Genomic DNA, 18,444 nt, shown 5'->3' on the forward strand with positions numbered 1-18,444 from the left:
AAAACAAAGAGAGAGTGATACCTTAATACAAAGAGCTCTCAGTAGCTCTCCCAGTTCTCTCACCAGGGAGGGCTGACAGCTGCGCTGTTTTAACAAGACTTATTGATAATGCATTTTTAATAATATTTCTAACACAATGATGGGGCGCCAGCCCCACCTACTGCTTGAGCCTGAGGCAGCAGGGGTGGGGGACCTGGGCTTTGTGCTCCACTGCACTGTGGCAGCCAGGGCTTGGGTGCTGTAATGGAGGGCAGGGAGCTCTGGACCTGGGTCTCTTGCTGCATAGCTCTGGCAGTTGGGGGCTCCCTCTAGCGGGGTTGGGGATGGGCAGGGCGCTATGGATGGGGGGCAAGAGCTACCAACAGGGCTCGGGTGGCTAAGGGGGAGTGAGGGGCCCCAGCAGGGCTGGGGGGCTATGGCCTGTGATTGAGGGTCCTGGACCTTTGTTCTGTGAGCTCACAGGGCAGGGGGAGCTCTAATTTTTCCATGATGATAAACCTAAAATCAAATGCCAAAATGTATCCGTATTTAGGATTTATTTTATTATAGTGATTGAGGCACTGGTATGCTTCCAAATTGCTTTAAAATTGTAAATATATCAGTTGTGTTCAGCTGATACCTGTGTATATATAGTGGCTTTTCATTTGCATTTTTTTTTAATCGGGGGAAACCAAGGTCCCTGGTAACTAGGTTGCATACCTCATTCATTAAGGGTCTCACTTTCCCTGATCATCATCTTGTTGCTGACATACTTGTAAAAACCCTTCATGTCCCTTGCTAGCTGCAACTCCAGTTGCACTTTGGCCTTCCTGATATCATCCCTGAATGCCCAAGCGGTACTTTTTTATATATTTCCCTAATCATTTGTCCAAGTCTCCACTTGTAACCTTCCTTCAGCTTATTAGAGAGTTCCCTGCTAAGCCAAGCTGGTCTACTGGTATACTTGCTAGTCTTGCTATGCATTGGGATGGTTTGTTCCTGTGCCCTCGGTAAGGTTTCTTTAAAATACAGCCAGCTCTCCTGGACTCCTCTCCCCCTCAGACTGGCCTCTAGCCCATCAGTTTCCTGAGTGAGTCAATGTCTGCTTTTTTTTTTTAAGTCCAGGGTCCTTACTCTGCTGCCCTCCTCCCTTACTTTCCTCATGATCCTGAAATCAGTCATCTTGTGGTTTCTGCTGTCCAGCTTGCTGTCCACTTCCATGTTCCCCACTAGTTCTTCCCTGTTTGTGAGCAGCAGGTCAAGAAGAGCATGATCCCTACTTGGTGTCTCCAACACTTGCACCAGGGAGTTGTCCCCAACACTTTTTGAAAACTTCCTGGATTGCCTGTGCACTGCTATATTGCTTTTTTAAGCAGATGTCAGGGTGATTTCAGGCGCCCCTTGGAAATCAGGGCCTGTGTTTGGAGGAACTTTGGCTGGCATCCTCCTGATCTGGTGGTCTATAGCAAATGTGTCCTCCTCTGACTTCAACCCAGAGAGTTTCAACAGGTCTGTCTCCACATCATATAAAATAAAAATATAAAATATTTTAAAAAGTAGCAATAAGACATGAAATGGATCTGTGTATATTTTGGAGGAATGAAAAAAATAAATACTGTCTCCTGTTTTGGTTTCACTTACCAAAAATTGAGTAGTTTGTAAATCAAGTGCTTCTGTACTTTGTTTTATCGTGATGGTTTGAAGTGAGATTATCAGTAAATTGATCTTTGTAACCTAGACTGGTGGTTGGTAATTACCAAAATATTTTTGTTGTAGCATCTTCTCCAGTACAGCCTCCCTTCTTTGAGTGTCCAATGGGATATTTTCCTCCTCCTCCTGCACCACCAATTGCCTTGTCATTGCCACTTCCAGTTCCGGTAAGCAATGAAACTTAAAAAAAAATTATGTTGGCTCTAATTATTTAAATTGATGTTTCTTTAAAGTACATATTGGATGCTGTATTTTGTTTCTTTAAAATATTTGAAATTTTTTGTGACCTCTTGTAGACTTTTAGCACTTTCTGGTGTCACTACCTCTTCTACTGCTGATTTGTTCCCCTGCTTTAGTGAATTAATTTGGAGTGATTTAGTCTTTTTCCAGGACCAGCCAAATCAAGCAGTTCTTTCAACCGCTTATAGTTTTTCCGGTTTCTGTCTCTGTTGCTGCTTGGGCTTCAGTCAGTCTCTTGATTTACTTTTTGCTTTAGAGTAGAGATGTCAAACTCATCTGGCCCTGTGGCCTGGATGAGTGGTGTGGGGCCAGTCTACAGCCCAGATTGAATCCCAAGTGAGGGCTGGTCCAGTGTGTGGTGTTCATCGCAGACCAGCCAGGCCCTGTGTGTGTGGCTGGTGCTTGCTGCACATGCTGCTTGAGTCAACTGTCAGACCTAGAGCAAGCACCAGGGGCCATGGGCCACCTCTTTGACATGCCTGCTTTAGAGAGTTATATTTATCACTTCCAGATTGCATAGCTGAAGAAGAAGAGAGCTCAATTCCTTCTTCCATCCTCAGCTTTATTTCTAGGCTCTCTATATAAGTGAGCATCCTTTTGCCCATATTAATCACAAATAGACAATGTCCTGCTGTTGCTTTATTGCATGTCTTTTCCACTTTGTCTGTCAGGGATGCAGTGTCACTTTCAACTAGACTCTGGTTGCCTTCTCTCATGTGATTCCAGTAGCAATTTATATACCTATTTGTTTGTCTTCCTCTTCCAGGTGCATACAGGCAATTTTTTTCCCCTTTTTTTTTTTTTGTTTAGGTGTTGCTCCTCATTTTATAAAACTTAAATACCTTCAAAGGACTTCGTAAGAACACTGCCTGGGGCAGTTCTTAAAGGTTTATCACTAGGTCACAGTTTCTTAGCAGTAAATTAACTTGTTTCTAGCTTTGGGCTGCCGTGGCTAGTCTGGTTCTAATTCCCAAATTAACTTGTTTGTACCCAGCTACTATACAGTGTAGTTATGCCCTTATTGTCACTGCCTGGCTGCTTGCCTGCCTTTGTAAATAGGAGCAGCTTTTTTTAGCTTCAGCTTTTTCATGTCTGAATTGCAGTATTTGAGTTATGGTTCCAAACCCTGATGTAATCTGTTTTAATTTGACCTTTGCTAAATTATCCAGAATAAACAATAGGTAGGTTTTTCAATTTTTTTGTTCATTACTTTTTAGGCAATACAGCCTTTAAGCCAACTTTATATGGATAGCATTTCTTGTGTTTCTCTTGAACCTCCTCCACCTCTCCCACCCCTTCCACCTGAGGAACCTGAACAGCCACCAAAACCTCCGTTTGCAGATGAGGAAGAAGAAGAGGAAATGCTGCTACGAGAAGAGCTTCTCAAGTCTCTAGCTAATAAACGAGCTTTCAGATCTGAGGTATTCCATTGTGTAATCTGTGAATATAGCCTCTAGATGGCAGTTTTGATCTTAATTATAAGTGTGACATGCAACACATGGGGAATAGGCTATTTTATGCTATTTTATTGATATGTAACATGACCCTCAGTTAATTTAAAGAATCTGTTTTTAATTTGGCAGTTTCATCTGATCTGGTATAACTGGATTATGACACTTCAAGGGACTGAAAATCAGTTTGGAGGGAGGAGGATTTATAATTGCTTGCTTGCTTGTTTGTTTGTTTGTTAAATAAGTGAAAAGTGAATAAACTCTTGGGGTGGAATTGGAGTTTTGTAGCTGTGATGGTCCAGGAAAAGTATGATAGGCAAGGATCTGGGTTACATCTTTTATTGGACCAACTGTGTAGTTGGGAGAGAGGTTTGATATGCTTTCAATGCCTTCCTGTCTGCTGTTTTAACTCAAGCTGCCTGCTTCTCAAGACCTGTGAAAGGTTTTGTCAAACCTTTCTCTTAACATTTTGTTAGATTATCTCTTACAGTTAGTTTAACTAAAGGTATTAAAAAAAACAAACAAACCATTGTTTCTCCTAAACTCTTGGAATAACTCAGCATTGCTTACTTTGTTCATTTAAAGTTGAAAGGGCTTTTACTTTCAGTTTCCTAGCAACAAGCATTGCTAGAAAACTAGAACATGACACAATATTTAAAGTAAAAACCACCCTAATTCTTCCCCTACTTTTAGTGAAAATAAAATTGTCTGCCCTTTTGGCATCATGAAAAGGTTGCAGCTATTTTTCCTTTGTATAACACTTTTAAACTGGAGCACAGCCATTCTTACCCAATACATTTTTGGCATTGCCATGCAACTATATATATAGTAGTAATGGTATACCTTTCAGAAAAAAGTTAGGTGGTTTTTGGGTGGTATAGTGTCTGCTTTCAAGAGTTTGTGGAAGTGGCAGGGGCACTATCGTGCTACTGCTTTTAATTAATTTCAGTCTACAGTTCTGTACTTCTTAAAAACACTTTGACTTAGTGCTTTGTGCTTCTTTCTGATTTGGATTTTTAAAATTTTATTTTCTTAGGAAACTTCAAGTAATAGTGGTCCACCTTCACCTCCTGTTCCAGACAATTCTCAGTCTGTGCCAAGAAGCAATTTATCAGCAGTCAGTATTAATACTGTATCCCAGCCTCGGGTACAGAGCACAAAGTTTGTTAGAGTACCTCGACCTTCACGAGCAGTGATCACGGTAAGTTGAAGTGATCAAATTAGTTGAAGCCTTCACTTTATAAGACCACCCAGCAAAGTTGTCTTGGACCAAAATGAGCAAACAGATTTCAGCTATTTTGGCAGTTGAGCACAAAATGGTATAGACATTTCAGTTAAACATTATTCGGGTAGCTGATTACTTTGGTAATCAGCATCTTTTAATCTTAAAGAAACAAGGTGACACTCAAGAATTATTAACATTTAGGACCTTTTATATCTTCAAAGCACTGTAAGCGTTTAGAAGCCTAATCCAAAGTCCATTGAGTTTCTGAAAGAATGTTTTAAATATACTTCAGTTTGCTTTGGTGTTTTACTAAATTGAAGATTTCAAAGAAGATTTTGCAAACAGAACATGGTTTAGTTCTTTGATTTTCTTTTCCATTCTCCAGGCCTCATTTTTAAGGAAGGTAGATATTTGACATGGCAGTGCTAATCTAGTAGTTCACGTGTCAGATATTTAATCATGTTTAGTGTGGACAGTGAAAGACTTGAATTTGATTTTAATAGATGTTTTGGGGTGGGAAAACAAGTTCAGTTCAAGTCAATGAGATCTGTGATATTCCTCATCTTCCTTGAGCCTTGAAAATGGTTTATGATCCTCTTACGATTTTGCGGGGAAGACAGCAGAGTCAGTTATAGGTTTGAACAGAATGGCTGGAGGTGTTTCGTCTGCCAGTAATGGCAGATGCCAGGGAGAGTAATATAAATAGGGGATTCCCAGCTCTAGATTTGTCCTGTGTAGGTTGTAGAGCAGGGGTAGGCAATGTTTTTTGGCTGGAGTGCTGAAAACTCCTGCAATACCTACCTTGGAAGGTGCCGGAGTGCCGGCATGCCAGAAAAACAAAATGAGGGCAGGGGATACATGGCAGGATGCCCTGCTTTTGCCCTCTTCCCCTCCATCCTCGGCTCTGTGGTTGTCAACAGCTTCCCAGAACCTGAGCCAGCTGCAAACATCTGCTGCCTCTCCACCCTGGCCCCAGCTGCCTCCCAGACCCAGCTCCAGACAGGCAGCACATACCAGCGATGCTCCCTGCTGTGCTGCCCTTGCCTCTTGGAACCTGGTGTGGCAGGGCACTGCAGGGGGGAGCAGAAGGCTGCCTGCTCCAAGCTCCCCACTGGCCTGCCACACTTTCCTTGTGTGCATGGGCAGCAGTGTAGGGTTGTGCTCCCTGCTACTGCCCCTGCCTGCAGGGAAGTATGGTATGTATGAGCTGTTTGTGGTACTCATGCTGCAGGTTGGCCACCCAGGCATATACAATCTAGTTGTTAATGATTCATAGCTCAGTTAATTTTAACATCTATTAAAAGTTGATGGGTAGATCTTTGCATCTTTGCTCATTTTTTTCAGCTGCAGTTGCTTATTTGCAGCTCTTCATCTTGCAGAGCTGTTCTAATAAGAAAGTTTGTTTTTTACCAGCAGCAATGGAAAGTCACACAGTTCTTGTGCTTGCTAAATTAATTATTCATTGCAAATGTTCTGTTTAATGTGTAGAACAGAAATGCTTTTGATTTTGTATTTTAAAGGAATCAGCAGATCACTTGTACAGTTTCTTCCCCCACTAACACTGCAACAAATGTATCGTTAATTCCCATCAGTCTGAACTTTGAAAACATTGTTCTCATGTACTGATGAAAAATCTTGTAACTTGTGCCATTTTAATTAAAGTCCTTTTTCTGAAAATCAGGTGATTGCATGGGAATGTCCATTCAACTTTCTATATATGAGTTTCTAGTCCTTATGGCTGTGGAGGAAAAAGTCTTGAAAATATGGTAAAAAAAATATACCCTGAATGCTTATTGGCCTTTCTTTTCTTTTTTTAAATCCAGCATTCTATTTAAGCAGTCAGGAACTTGTGATGTTTTGGGCTTGACCGAGAAAGTTTAATGCTTAGTGTTTGCAGTAGTGCAATAATAAAGGTTCTACATTTTAACTAAAAGTGATAGTAAAGGAACACACAAAATTTTCTGATTTATTTCCCCCTTTGTAGGAACGTATCTGTGTTGTAGGTTCCCAGTTTGTTTGAGAGGAACAGTTAAGTGTAAGTGATCAGGACTGCTGTTTAGCTCTGCTGTTCCAAATGACTGTTATTGCAGAGGTATAACTGCAGGAAATATGGACAGTGATCTCAGGATTTTCTAGATGAGGAATATTAAGGATCCAGGAAGATGCAGAGCATTTCTTTTTTTTTCCTACCAGATATGAGATAATGGAATTTTTGTTTTAAATCTCTACAGTGGCAGAGGATGGTATTCTGAGGTGAGGGTGAGAATTATTCTGGGTGGATTTGATTTAAATCAAATCACTTTAAATCATGATTTAAATCACTGGCTAGGAAGTCTCGATTTTATTCATTGTTTTCTTCAAAAAGTGCATTCTTTTTGTATGAGATCCTTTATTCATTTAACTTCTTGAAACTGCACTTTTAGAGAAAGGTAAGGGCTTGACTGTGTGCACAAACTTAGAGACAATGGGGCTGATGGTTGGGTAATCAGGTTTGTTATTTCTCATCTCCATATAACTGTTGTTAACAAGGATGTTATTTATGGAGACAACAAACTCTAGCTATGTCTGAAGAAGGGTGTCTGTGCCCGAAAGCTTGCAAAGAACATTTTTTCCAACTATTTAGTTGGTCTGATAAAAGAGATCACATCTGCCCAAAGAACCTTTTCTGCCTGTGATCTCTGGAGAGACAGATCCAGTTTGAGAACTGAAACTAAGCATCACAGAGATGCTTAATGGGATCTCCTAGATTGGGCATTGAGTCCCATCAGGTAGAGTGGTTTTCTTTAATCTTTATTAATCTATAGAGAACCCTTTAGAAACCTCATAAAATTGGGCTCCTAATATAGTCCACAGCCTGTTGTTACCTTTTTCTAAAACTTCTAAAAGGGTTACATGAATATATTGTCTCAAATAATATGTAGTTAGAAGTTTATAATCCCTATTCCGTGATGATATTTTTGAGCTTTAACATATCTTAAATTAAAACTATATTTTTTAAAGCATCTTAAAAATACAATTAAATAAAAACATCTGATTTAAATTAAAAAATCGATGTTATTTATTTATTTATTTTTTAAAAAGCATTGATTTTTATCCACCCTGGAATTATTCCACAGTTATCCCGGTTGATTGACATTTGCCAAGCCTATGTTTAGGAAGTAGAAAGAAGATTTGGGGAGAGCGTGGTTGCCTACAAGTATAGGTTCTATATGTACAATTATTTCTCCCACTCATTCTCATGAACTGTCTTTTGAGAACTGTCACTTTTCAAAATATAAATTGCAGAAAATGCTTTCCTATCTTGCGTGACTTTTGCCAGATACCTAAGGGTTCTAGTAGTGGAGGCATAAAACTACTCAAATATATCAAATGGATTGAAGTTTCTCAAAATAAATTCAGATATAATTTTGTAATTACCATTGTTATGTATTTTATAGCTTCCAAAGCACAAGTCAGTGGTGGTGACGCTAAATGATTCAGATGATAGCGAATCTGATGGAGAACCATCTAACTCAACTAACAGTGTATTTGGTGGACTAGAATCTATGATCAAGGAAGCAAGGAGGAATGTTGAGGTAAATAAAATATCTAATTAATTTTAGTATTTCTGTAAATACTGAAGGTAAACCGTATTTTTTGGATCTACAGATATGGAGTTATTTAAAAAAGATTTGAATAAATTTTTCTGCTACTCTGCCTAGGCAATCATATTTTCATTGCATTACAATTCTCATGTAACTCTGTTTTAGTTAAAAATAGTAACCCGCAATCTAAATTATGTGAAAATGTGTAATTGAAAAATGAAACTAATGGAGACCTCTTAACTTTTTGCAGATAAGATAAAGAGCTAATATTCAAATATTTTTTCTTCAAAAGCCTTTTAACATTCTTTTTTTTAAAAATCTAAAACTGTTTAAAGCCTTTAAATTTTATATTTAAGTGTTCCTTAAGGAAAATTATAACTTGTAGTAAGCACTTGAATTTTTTAATTTAGATTTGTGTGTATAATTTGCATATTTGGATTTCTCTTTTTAATAGGCCTCAAAAACCAAAGCTCCTCCAAAGTCAGAAAAAGAAAATGATCCTATGAGAACCCCAGAAGCTTTACCAGAAGATAAGAAGATAGAATATAGACTTTTAAAAGAAGAGATTGCCAAGTATGTTACTCTGTCATCAAAATAACTTTTACTGTATGCTATTCAATAATCAGTCCCTTTAATTGAGACAAAAAGCTATCATATTTAGAGATCTTTAGAACTGATCTGTAGCGCATCTTTAGTTTGAAACGTAGCCTTATTACTTTCTAGACTAGACAATATAGCTACATACCTATGTTACATGAGTGTGTGTGTTCAGAAAACATGACTCCCGAGCGAATCTAGGCAGATTTGGATAGACTGAGGAAGTGGGCACATCAGAATAGGATGCAGTTTAACAAGGATAAGTGCAAGGTGCTGCACCTGGGGGAGAGAATCTCCAATACACGTATAGACTGGGAAGTACCATTCTGAGTATCACGGCAGGGGAAAGCGATCTCAGAGTCTTAGTCAATGCTGAAATGAACATGAGTTGCCAATGGGACAAGGTAATAAGTAAGGATAACTCTACTTTCTTGCATTAGTAGGTGCATCACGAGCATCTCTAGGGAGGTGATACTTCCCCTCTGTGCGGCATTGGTCTAGCTGCAGTTGGAGTACTGCGTCCAGTTTTGGGCGCCGCACTTCAGGAGGGATGTGGATAACCTTGAGAGGGTTCAGAGAAGGGCTGCTTGTATGGTTGAGGGCCTGCGGGTAAGATCCTATGAAGACAGACTGAGGGACCTGAATCTTCAGCCTCTGCAAGAGAAGGCTGAGAGATGGTCTTGTGGCTGTCTGCAAACTCATTGGGGGGGAGGGGCGGTCAACTGGGAATCAGGGATACTCTGTTTACCAGGTGGCCTTCGGGGTTACTAAAAATAACACCCACACGCTAAAGGAGAGTAGATTTAGATCGGATATCAGGAAGAAATTCTTTACGGTGAGGGTTGCTAACATGTGCAATGGGCTTCCAAGGGAGGTGGTGCTTTTCCCCTACCCTGAAGGTGTTCAAGAAGAGATTAGACAGGCACCTAGCTGTGGTTATTTAACCCCATTGCTCTTTCCTGCCTGGAGCAGGAGGTCAGAACTGATAATCCTACAAGGTTCCTTCTGACCCTAGAAATCTATGAAATCTAACTAACTGAAAATTGCTGGAGATTTAATTCTTAATTTGTCTGTTCTAGTCGTGAGAAGCAGCGCTTAATTAAGTCTGATTCACTGAAGAACAATTCATCTCCTGCAAATTCTGATGGTGAAGTTGATGGGATCAGTAGAATAGCAATAGTTACAAAACAAGTGACAGAAGCCGAAGCAAAACTTAAGAAACACAAGTAAGTCCTTCAGTATGATGTAAGCAACATGCTGAATTTTGTCTAAAGGGGATGAAAAACTCAAATTTTTTTTTATGTTAATTTTTTCATTATAATGGCCTTCATTATCCATAGTTTTGTATCTTACATAGTCATTTTTCAGTCCACTATAGAGTTATAATACCATCTGACAGTGTTATAGCCAGTTGATTTGTGTAAATGACTATACTCTTGTACTGATGATACCATTTCAAATTACTCTGCTTTTGATAAATTACATTTATCAACTGTCATTCCAGTAAAAAAGAGACTGCTTCTACTCTGTGTAGATCAGTCTGTAAGCTGGCACATAAAAAATGTGTGTATCTGTGAAATTAAAAAAAGATTTTTAATTAAAATTTCTAATTAAAACTTCTGAGCCAAGTGCTTCCTCTGTGGTGTGGCACTCGGGCCCTGTCTTTTCTCTTTTGAGGCATGTTTGATAGGCCTGCTGTCCTCAGGTGCTCTCAGAATAAAAATAGATTAGTACCATTTTCTTTGTAATTAGATGGCTGAATGTTTTCCTGTGCAGCCCTTCTTTAAACTTGCTTCTGTATGTCACCTGACTATAAATTTACTGTGCAGAAGTTAGGTGTCCCACAGCCCTCTTCCCTGGCTCTGACCATCATGGCTCAAGACTTATTTACTGGGCTTCCAACCAAATTGCTCTTAATTTGGAGTCAAGTATTAGCAGAAATGCTTCTCTCCACTGCACCCCCCACCCCTCTGCACCAAGTTTGTGTTTTTCTGCTCCTAGTGCTGCTTCCTTTGGAAGCAACTGATGCCTGTCCTTCTGTAAGTCCAAATGATGGCTTAGCTCCTCAGCCTGGATTAGAGGAGGCCTGAGCTGCTGCTTGACGAAATATGACCCTGGAGTGGTATATTTGGAACTCTTAAACATCTAAAACTTCCAACAAGACATTGAAGATGTGCTTCTTGCTTCCTCCACTCCTAAATTTCAAATGACAGCATACACTAAATCTGTATTTCAGTGTTTTCAATTGCTTAACTGTTTAATGCATGTTTTGGGCAATCTTGTTGAAAGTTAATAGCTTTTAATTTTTACAAAAAAGCTTTAGCTGTTTTAACTTGGGATTCAACAATGGCATTGCTGGGTTTATGAAGTTTTGATGTTCAAAAATCTGTGTTCCTTAATGTATATTTATTTTTTTATTTTTAGGCTTCTCTTGATGAAGGATGAATCTGTTTTAAAGCATTTGCTGCAGCAAGAGGTAAAGAAAAGAGAAAATGTTCGAATTGCTGAAAATAAGATTAATAAACTTGCTGAGCAACTGCAAGCAACTGAGAAGATCCTGAATGTTAATAAGATATTTTTGAAAAAGCTTCAGGAACAGGTAAGTTATTTGGGGTTTTTTATTTAGTAAATCTCTTGTTCAAGTAATTTGCTAGAGCTAATAAACTTGTTATGTATTTGTAGGGGAATTCCATTTTTTTAATTTTTTTTTTTAAGAGGTGTGATTTTTTACATATTCTACATAATATATAAATTAGTTAATTGTGCCTAAGTTTTTTGTCTAATGAAACTGTAGAGGAGAGGGTCATTTTCTGTTGTATTTTCAGATTCACAAAGTTCAACAACGAGTTGCAGTGAAAAAAGCTCTGGCATTAAAATATGGAGAAGAGCTTGCTCGAGCAAAAGCAGTGGCTAGTAAAGAAATTGGAAAACGAAAACTGGAACATGATCACCTTGGAGTAAGTCACTTGCACAAACTTGCGTCAATCTCTGGTAAAAAAGGCATAACATTTATCTGGTCAACTGATTCCAGAATTTTCAAGTAAGAACCAAAGCAAGTGGAAAAATACTCTTTTTAAAAGATGAATTAGGAAGGAAGGAAAGTTTTTTGTTTTGTTTTGCTTTTTCCAAGTACACATCCTTTCTTATAATATTTTAAGAGTCTTAAACTTTCTTTAAAATCCAGCAGAAAAATGGTATTTTTGGAACATTAGTGGTGTTAGATCTTTACTCCTATCTCTTTGTTGGATAGCTCCTGAGCAAAGTTTATATCTGCTTTGTGGGGAGTGTTTCTTCCAACCTTGTAATATTATTGAGAGCTTTTGAAGATCTTGTTTAGGCTCTGCAACAAAGATACTTAGAGGAGCAGCCAATAATATTTTGGAAAAACAAGCTGAGGAAGGCAGGGAAAATCGCACTTGTGCATTTTCTTAAGTTTGTGTGCATGTGTATCTGCTTAATAGTTCACCTTTTTAACTTAATGCTTTTATGTTTGACCCCTGCAATGATGTAGGCTAATTTAATTGAAAAAATGCTAAATATGTCAGTGGAATTGTGGCAAATTGTTGTGGTTTTCCTGGGATTTGTATATATATTCTGGCAAGAGTGTTTTACCCATTTTTCCCTCCTATCAATATTTTAGTAACTGAAAAGATTAAATTAAAGGAATTTGTTTTTTTTACAGCCAAGCAAAATGTTGAAACTGGATAATTCCCCTGCATCAAGTCCAAAGAAACATTCAGCAGAGTTGATTGCATTGGAAAAGAAGAGACTCCAGCAATTAGAGTATGAATATGCCCTAAAGATTCAGAAACTAAAAGAAGCTCGTGCACTTCAAACCAGGGAACAACCAAATATTATCCCTAATGTAGAAGAGGAATCTGAATTTGCGTTGCCTCAACCATCGCTTCATGATCTGACACAAGACAAACTGACCTTGGATAGTGAAGAAAACTATTTTGATGATGAGGTTTTATCTAACTCAAATAGAGAACGCCGGAGATCTTTCAGAGAATCCAATTCTTTTACTAAACCAAATCTTAAACACCTGGATACCCCTAAGCAGGAGACTATAAATAAACTTTCTAAAAAGACGATGGATGAGCCTGAGCTTTTCCTTGGGTTGAATATTGAAGAACTGAAAAAACTTTATGCTAGAGCTGATAGCTTGAAAGAGCTGCTAATGAAAAATACTGCCTTCATGACTTCTAAGGAAGAGTCTTTATGTGGTCAGGTGAGTGCATTCTTCAGTTCCTTCATACTAAAGTTGTACTGTATTAAAGTTGTTTTTGCCTTATTAAAAGGCTACGGGTATGCACTGTTTTGGTTACTTAAATTGCATTTATTTACTTGAATTACATTTGTTTCCTAGGAAATTTCAGTAGATATGGATATCGTTACAGCACAGAGTAAACAAACAGAAGTGAAACCATTTCCCTTTGGACCATATCATAGTCCCCTTCTAGTTTTTAAATCTTACAGGTATGAAGATTGTTATTATATATGGCTTTTCAGCATATGAAGTATTTTGCTTGCCGTGTGTATGTGTGTGTTTCTTTTTATTGTTTCCTCATATTAGCTATAACACATTTCTAAGAATAGTTTGCCATGTTATAATGAGATTTCTGTATTTGCTTAAAAATGGTTTGCCATCCCAGAAACAGCTTATTACTGCACGTATGCTTAATTTTTTTCTGTTTAATTTCTTTGTGCTTTAGACCAACACCTGATTTGATTGTTTAGTTGCCTTTTCTCTTTCAGTTACTTAATCATTGTGCAAAAAATTGGATCCAAATAGTGTGACAATCTATTGCAAACTGATTTTTTGCATTGGGATTAGAGCAAATTCAAAGATGGAGGGGATTTCGCTGAAACATGAAAAAAATTTCAGCAATAGGAGTGTATGTTAGCTTATACATGATGGTGCCCTAAAGATTTATGTGGTACAGCAAATTTAATTTCTGTGCTGTATTATAGCAGACAGGTGGAAATTCCCGTAGGAACAGCTTTACTTGCTTTCTTCATATTTAAAAAAAAAAAAAGTGTACTAGAATGAAATTAGAAATCTCAAACTTGAAATGCTGTCTTGCCAAATGCAGGGATTTTCTTTTTTTTATTTAGAATAGTTTAAACTGGTTTTGGTTTCTGTACATTGCTTTTGAAATCTCTACCATTAAGCTATTTCACCTTTTTTTTTTGGTTAGTTAATTCCCAGTAAATTACCACTGTTTGGCTTGATGCTGATACTGTTTGATTTGTGTTGAGTTTGCTCTTCTGATAATGTGCATTTCATTCCCCATTTGCACGACTGAAGTTCTGCATGTAACGGGGGGAATAGTATGGTGGAGCAGACTCCCACAGACTGTAAAAAATTGTACTTCTGTGTTTCCCTCAGATCAGCAGTACTTCTACACTAATAATAATTAGATGTACAAGGTTATTGCAGGAGGCAACCTCCCCCTAAGCCCACCATCCAGTGCTGTGCCCCCCCTCCAACTTATTTTTCAACTTGTCTGTCTTTATCATTTGTATGATATTTCTTTTTTCTTTTTTAGGTTTAGTCCCTATTTTCGAACCAAGGAAAAACTTTACCTCAGCTCAGTAACCTATAGCAATATGATTGAGCCAAAACAGTGTTTCTGCCGTTTTGATTTAACAGGCACGTGTAATGATGATGATTGTCAGTGGTGAGTACTTTTCATCTTTTATTCATTTAAAGTACATCTCTGTAGAGATTATTCTTAAAGATCTGCATGCTTGAAGTTATATATAAGGTTTAGAGCAGAAAGTTATCTTAAATACTTATCTATGGAAATATAATGTGATGGGAATATAACTGATGTGCCAGGCATCTGTTATATTGTTAGGGAATCTTCACCTAAACTTGGAAAAAGAGTATTACTTGAATTTGAACATTGCTACACTATTATCACATTTGCTTGAATATAAAATGACCCTGAACATAAGATGGCCCCCTCCCAATATTTAGATTCTATATATGGAAAACGTATACATTTGTTTTAATTTTACAGATATTGCATCTAATTATTGGAGGTTTTGCCTCATGCCCCCTTCCACTGCTACAGCAGGGAAAATTTAAATCAATTCAAATGCTGCTACCCACCTCATGTTGTCAATTTGGAAGCTCCAGTGCCATTATTAAAATTTAGGCTCATAGCCTTTGTTAAAGCATCATGATCCCCTTGGGATGTGTGTATCCCATTTTGAAAACCAGTGAGCTGGGAGATTTGAGTCTAATTTGGTATCACTATGTACCAGTCAGTCTGCTTAAATTGTCATCTTATTGCTTACCATGCAATCTGTCAAACGAGATTGAGATGGATTTGACTACTTATGCCGGAGTAGAGGATTTGTGCGGGTATGTAATGTGTATTGGAGAACATTAGGGCTGTTATTTCTGAGAAGGATGTTCCTAGTAAAATAAATCTCTCCATCAGATGCCCAGGAATGTCCTGTAAACTCAGCTGTTCTATTCAGGTGGTAGTTTGCCAAAATACCAAGATAGAATGGTTTACATGTTTTTATTAAATTGCTTATTTAAGAATCCAGGATTACACTAAAATAACACGAGGAAGTTTTTAATTTGCACATTATTGTAATTACAATTTGTGTTTTTAGGCCTCTTAAACAAATTTCAGGGCAGCTTACAAATCGTGCTCCTTTGATTTGTTTGTTAACATTTGCTACTCTTAACACTTGGTGCTTTGTTGGGTTTATGCTTAAGTAGCCTTTATATGAAATCTTTATATGTTAATAGATATTAATTTATATATTAAATTATAATTATACTAATTTCCCTTTTTTATTTTAGGCAGCATATGAAAGATTGCACTCTTAGCCGAAAACAGCTATTTCAAGACATTCTCTCTTACAATTTAGATCTGATTGGTTGTTCAGAGAAAAGCACAGATGAGGAGATAAGCACTGCTACAGGTTAAAGTTGTCTATTTTCGTTTTGTTTATTTTTTCTTACTAAATATAAAAACAAGCAGTTGTTTTCAAGTGATGACTTCCATTTTCAGTGGAAGTTCTAGGATTAAAGCAAGTCTTTCTGTGATCATTTTACTTGGAGTAAGATGGTGCTGTACACAGAAGGGAAAATATACTAAGCGTGCCAATTCACAGATAACTTCCTTGAAGTAGACAAGAACTTTACTTCCCCCACCCTGAAAAAAATCTCATGAACTTTATTTGGGTGTTTTACTCCAGTAAGAAGCTAAGGAAACGAGGTGTGAAGATAATTTAACGGAGTGCTGTTTTCTTAGTGGAACCAACGTGGGCAGTAATTTCAATAGTGTCTGTGAATGCTTTTTCCATAATCATAGGATGAAGTGTTTTGATCTGTCTGGAGTGTGAAATTAAGCAGTGGCTATATCAAAGAGTAAATAGCTGTCCTAGCATTTCAAGTGAGGCAACTAAACTTAACTAGAAAATTCCATTCAGTTGGAATGCAGATTGTCAGATTAGTCTGATAAAGTGACCTTGCTACTCATTCCATCAACTTTCTGGTTTTTAGTGTTGATTATTCATTTTAAATTTAGAATGGGAATACTAGTATAATCTTTATTTGAGCAAGAATTGTTATGTATTGGGGGAAATTGAACTAATTGATGCTGCTTTTCCATGTGACTTATGAAAATAAGTCTAGGAAAACAGTTGGCTTTAGAATTCAGTGTCTTAAAAAGAGATTGAGTGTTAATATAATTTAGAAATTAAGAGACCAAATACTATTTTGTTTTATCCAGGTACAGTTCTGGAAGGTTGACTTTTTTTCTCTTCAAATTACAGGGGTATAGGTTGTAGCTGTGTGGTCTAAGGACATAGGCAGACAATGTTGTTTGGGTAAATCTGATATCTTTTATTAGATCAACTCAAATAGTCCTCAGCCTGACAAACAGTGCCCGAAAGCTTGCAAAGAAGATTTTTTGTCCAGCTATTTGAGTTGGTCTAATAAAAGTTACCGGATTTACATAAAGAAACTTGTCATCAAGTTACAGAAATTCAAGGGGTGGGCTCTCTTGATGCTGCTAGTTAATTTAAAGACTATTCTTTTTATAAAAAAAAATCTTTTTGCTAACACTATTTTGTATTATTAAAACTTCTTTAATGAAGATATTATCAGTTTTTTGTTGTTTGGGCTAATTATGTGACTGGTTCATGAGTGCTCGTCTTCGTTTACATGCCCTTCTGAACAAGGGAAGTGGAAGAGCTTAAATTATGATTTAATGCAGGAATACTGGTAAAGGTCTTTTATTTCCTTGCTTCTAAAGGCGACCATTTCTTGGAGGAGTAATGGAATGAAAGTAAGGAAGCTCTAAGTAGATCAGATAAATCACATCTGAGGACTAATTAGTTACAGCACTGACTTAGCAGATAACAGCAATACCGTTTCTTGTGGAAGTATAGATTGGGCCAACAGTCTACAGCATTTTCTGGCAGCAGGCAGGAATGGTTCAGTTCTGGACTGAAGCGTGGTGGCCCTGGAAGCCTTTCTCTGCTGCTGCTTCTCCTCACTGTACCTAGTCATAGTGCAGCTCAGGCAGTTCCCCACTGCTCAGCTATGGTGTGATTTCAAGCCATAGGTTGCCGACCCCTAGACTAGGCCAGAGCATGAGAAAAAATAGTATAATGACAAAATTGGAATGGAAAAAATGATCAAATAAGTTTTGCAGCTCCTGACTTATGTATATAACTATATTTGATAAGCATATTGATTTGCAGTAGTCAGAACTGGCATAACTAGTTAAGGTACTTCAAATTGTCATTGTTGTTTTTTTGGCAGTATCCCTTTGAGCATTTTCACAAAGTTGTGCATGTCCTTATGCCTGCACCTATTTAAATTATAATCTTGCTCTCATTTCAGAAAAATATGTTGAAAAACTTTTTGGTGTAAACAGAGATCGAATGTCAGTGGATCAAATGGCTGTTCTTCTTGTTAGCAATATCAATGAAAGTAGAGGCCACAGTAAGTAACCTTTTTGGGAGGACTTCAACACAGGGTCTTACAAAAGTGGTATGTGGAAGAAACATGTTTTCTTATTGTAGTGAGATGCGTGGGTTGTGGTAAGCTTAAGGGCAGCAGAATTTATTAAGTATTTGTGAAAAATTTTACCCAGCAGGTTTCATTTTTTCCAAAATTACTTTTATGCTAAAGAACACGAGTTTCTATGGAAGCATACTTCCAAGTCACTTAAATTTATTGACAACTTGATCTAAAACTGAACAAAAATGATTTTGATGATTACAAAGCAAATAATGCCTAATTTGGTTGCTTTCAGCACCTCCTTTTACAACCTGGAAAGACAAACGGAAATGGAGGCCAAAATACTGGAGAAAACCTGTTTTGTATAGTAGCAGCAGCGAGGAGGAGCAGTCTTTTGGACCTATTAAATATGGTAATACAAAAATGCAGTGTGCTGTAGAATTGAATGAGGAGTGTAAGAGTTGCAAACATCATTCGTTTATTTATTTATATCCTTTTTCTAAAAAAAAAAAAAAGACCCCCATGACTTTGCTTACTTACTGCCTCTGTTTCTCTATTGATTTGAATTTTTTTTTGTTGCTGAATGATGTAATCAATTTCTGTCCAACCTAATATTAAGAAAAGCGTATTTTACTTGCAGTATTTTTTTTTTTCCTG

At 37.5% G+C, this 18,444-nt stretch overlaps 1 protein-coding gene across 1 annotated transcript in view; it reads left to right on the forward strand.

The window, feature by feature from the left end:
• ZFC3H1 (zinc finger C3H1-type containing) overlaps positions 1 to 18,444 on the forward strand; it is a 62,073-nt gene that overhangs the window by 19,860 nt on the left and 23,769 nt on the right. Inside the window, exons 8-21 of the mRNA XM_019543936.1 lie at positions 1,756 to 1,856; positions 3,147 to 3,350; positions 4,417 to 4,581; positions 8,043 to 8,180; positions 8,644 to 8,762; positions 9,866 to 10,012; positions 11,211 to 11,385; positions 11,612 to 11,743; positions 12,469 to 13,017; positions 13,156 to 13,265; positions 14,339 to 14,470; positions 15,616 to 15,737; positions 17,668 to 17,769; positions 18,083 to 18,199. Coding sequence (XP_019399481.1) covers positions 1,756 to 1,856; positions 3,147 to 3,350; positions 4,417 to 4,581; positions 8,043 to 8,180; positions 8,644 to 8,762; positions 9,866 to 10,012; positions 11,211 to 11,385; positions 11,612 to 11,743; positions 12,469 to 13,017; positions 13,156 to 13,265; positions 14,339 to 14,470; positions 15,616 to 15,737; positions 17,668 to 17,769; positions 18,083 to 18,199 — 2,313 coding nt within the window. The remainder of the gene's footprint in view (positions 1 to 1,755; positions 1,857 to 3,146; positions 3,351 to 4,416; positions 4,582 to 8,042; positions 8,181 to 8,643; positions 8,763 to 9,865; positions 10,013 to 11,210; positions 11,386 to 11,611; positions 11,744 to 12,468; positions 13,018 to 13,155; positions 13,266 to 14,338; positions 14,471 to 15,615; positions 15,738 to 17,667; positions 17,770 to 18,082; positions 18,200 to 18,444) is intronic.

Source organism: Crocodylus porosus, unplaced genomic scaffold (genome assembly GCF_001723895.1).
Source record: "Crocodylus porosus isolate Cpor-Errol unplaced genomic scaffold, CroPor_comp1, whole genome shotgun sequence".
Classification (NCBI taxonomy): Eukaryota; Metazoa; Chordata; order Crocodylia; family Crocodylidae; genus Crocodylus; species Crocodylus porosus.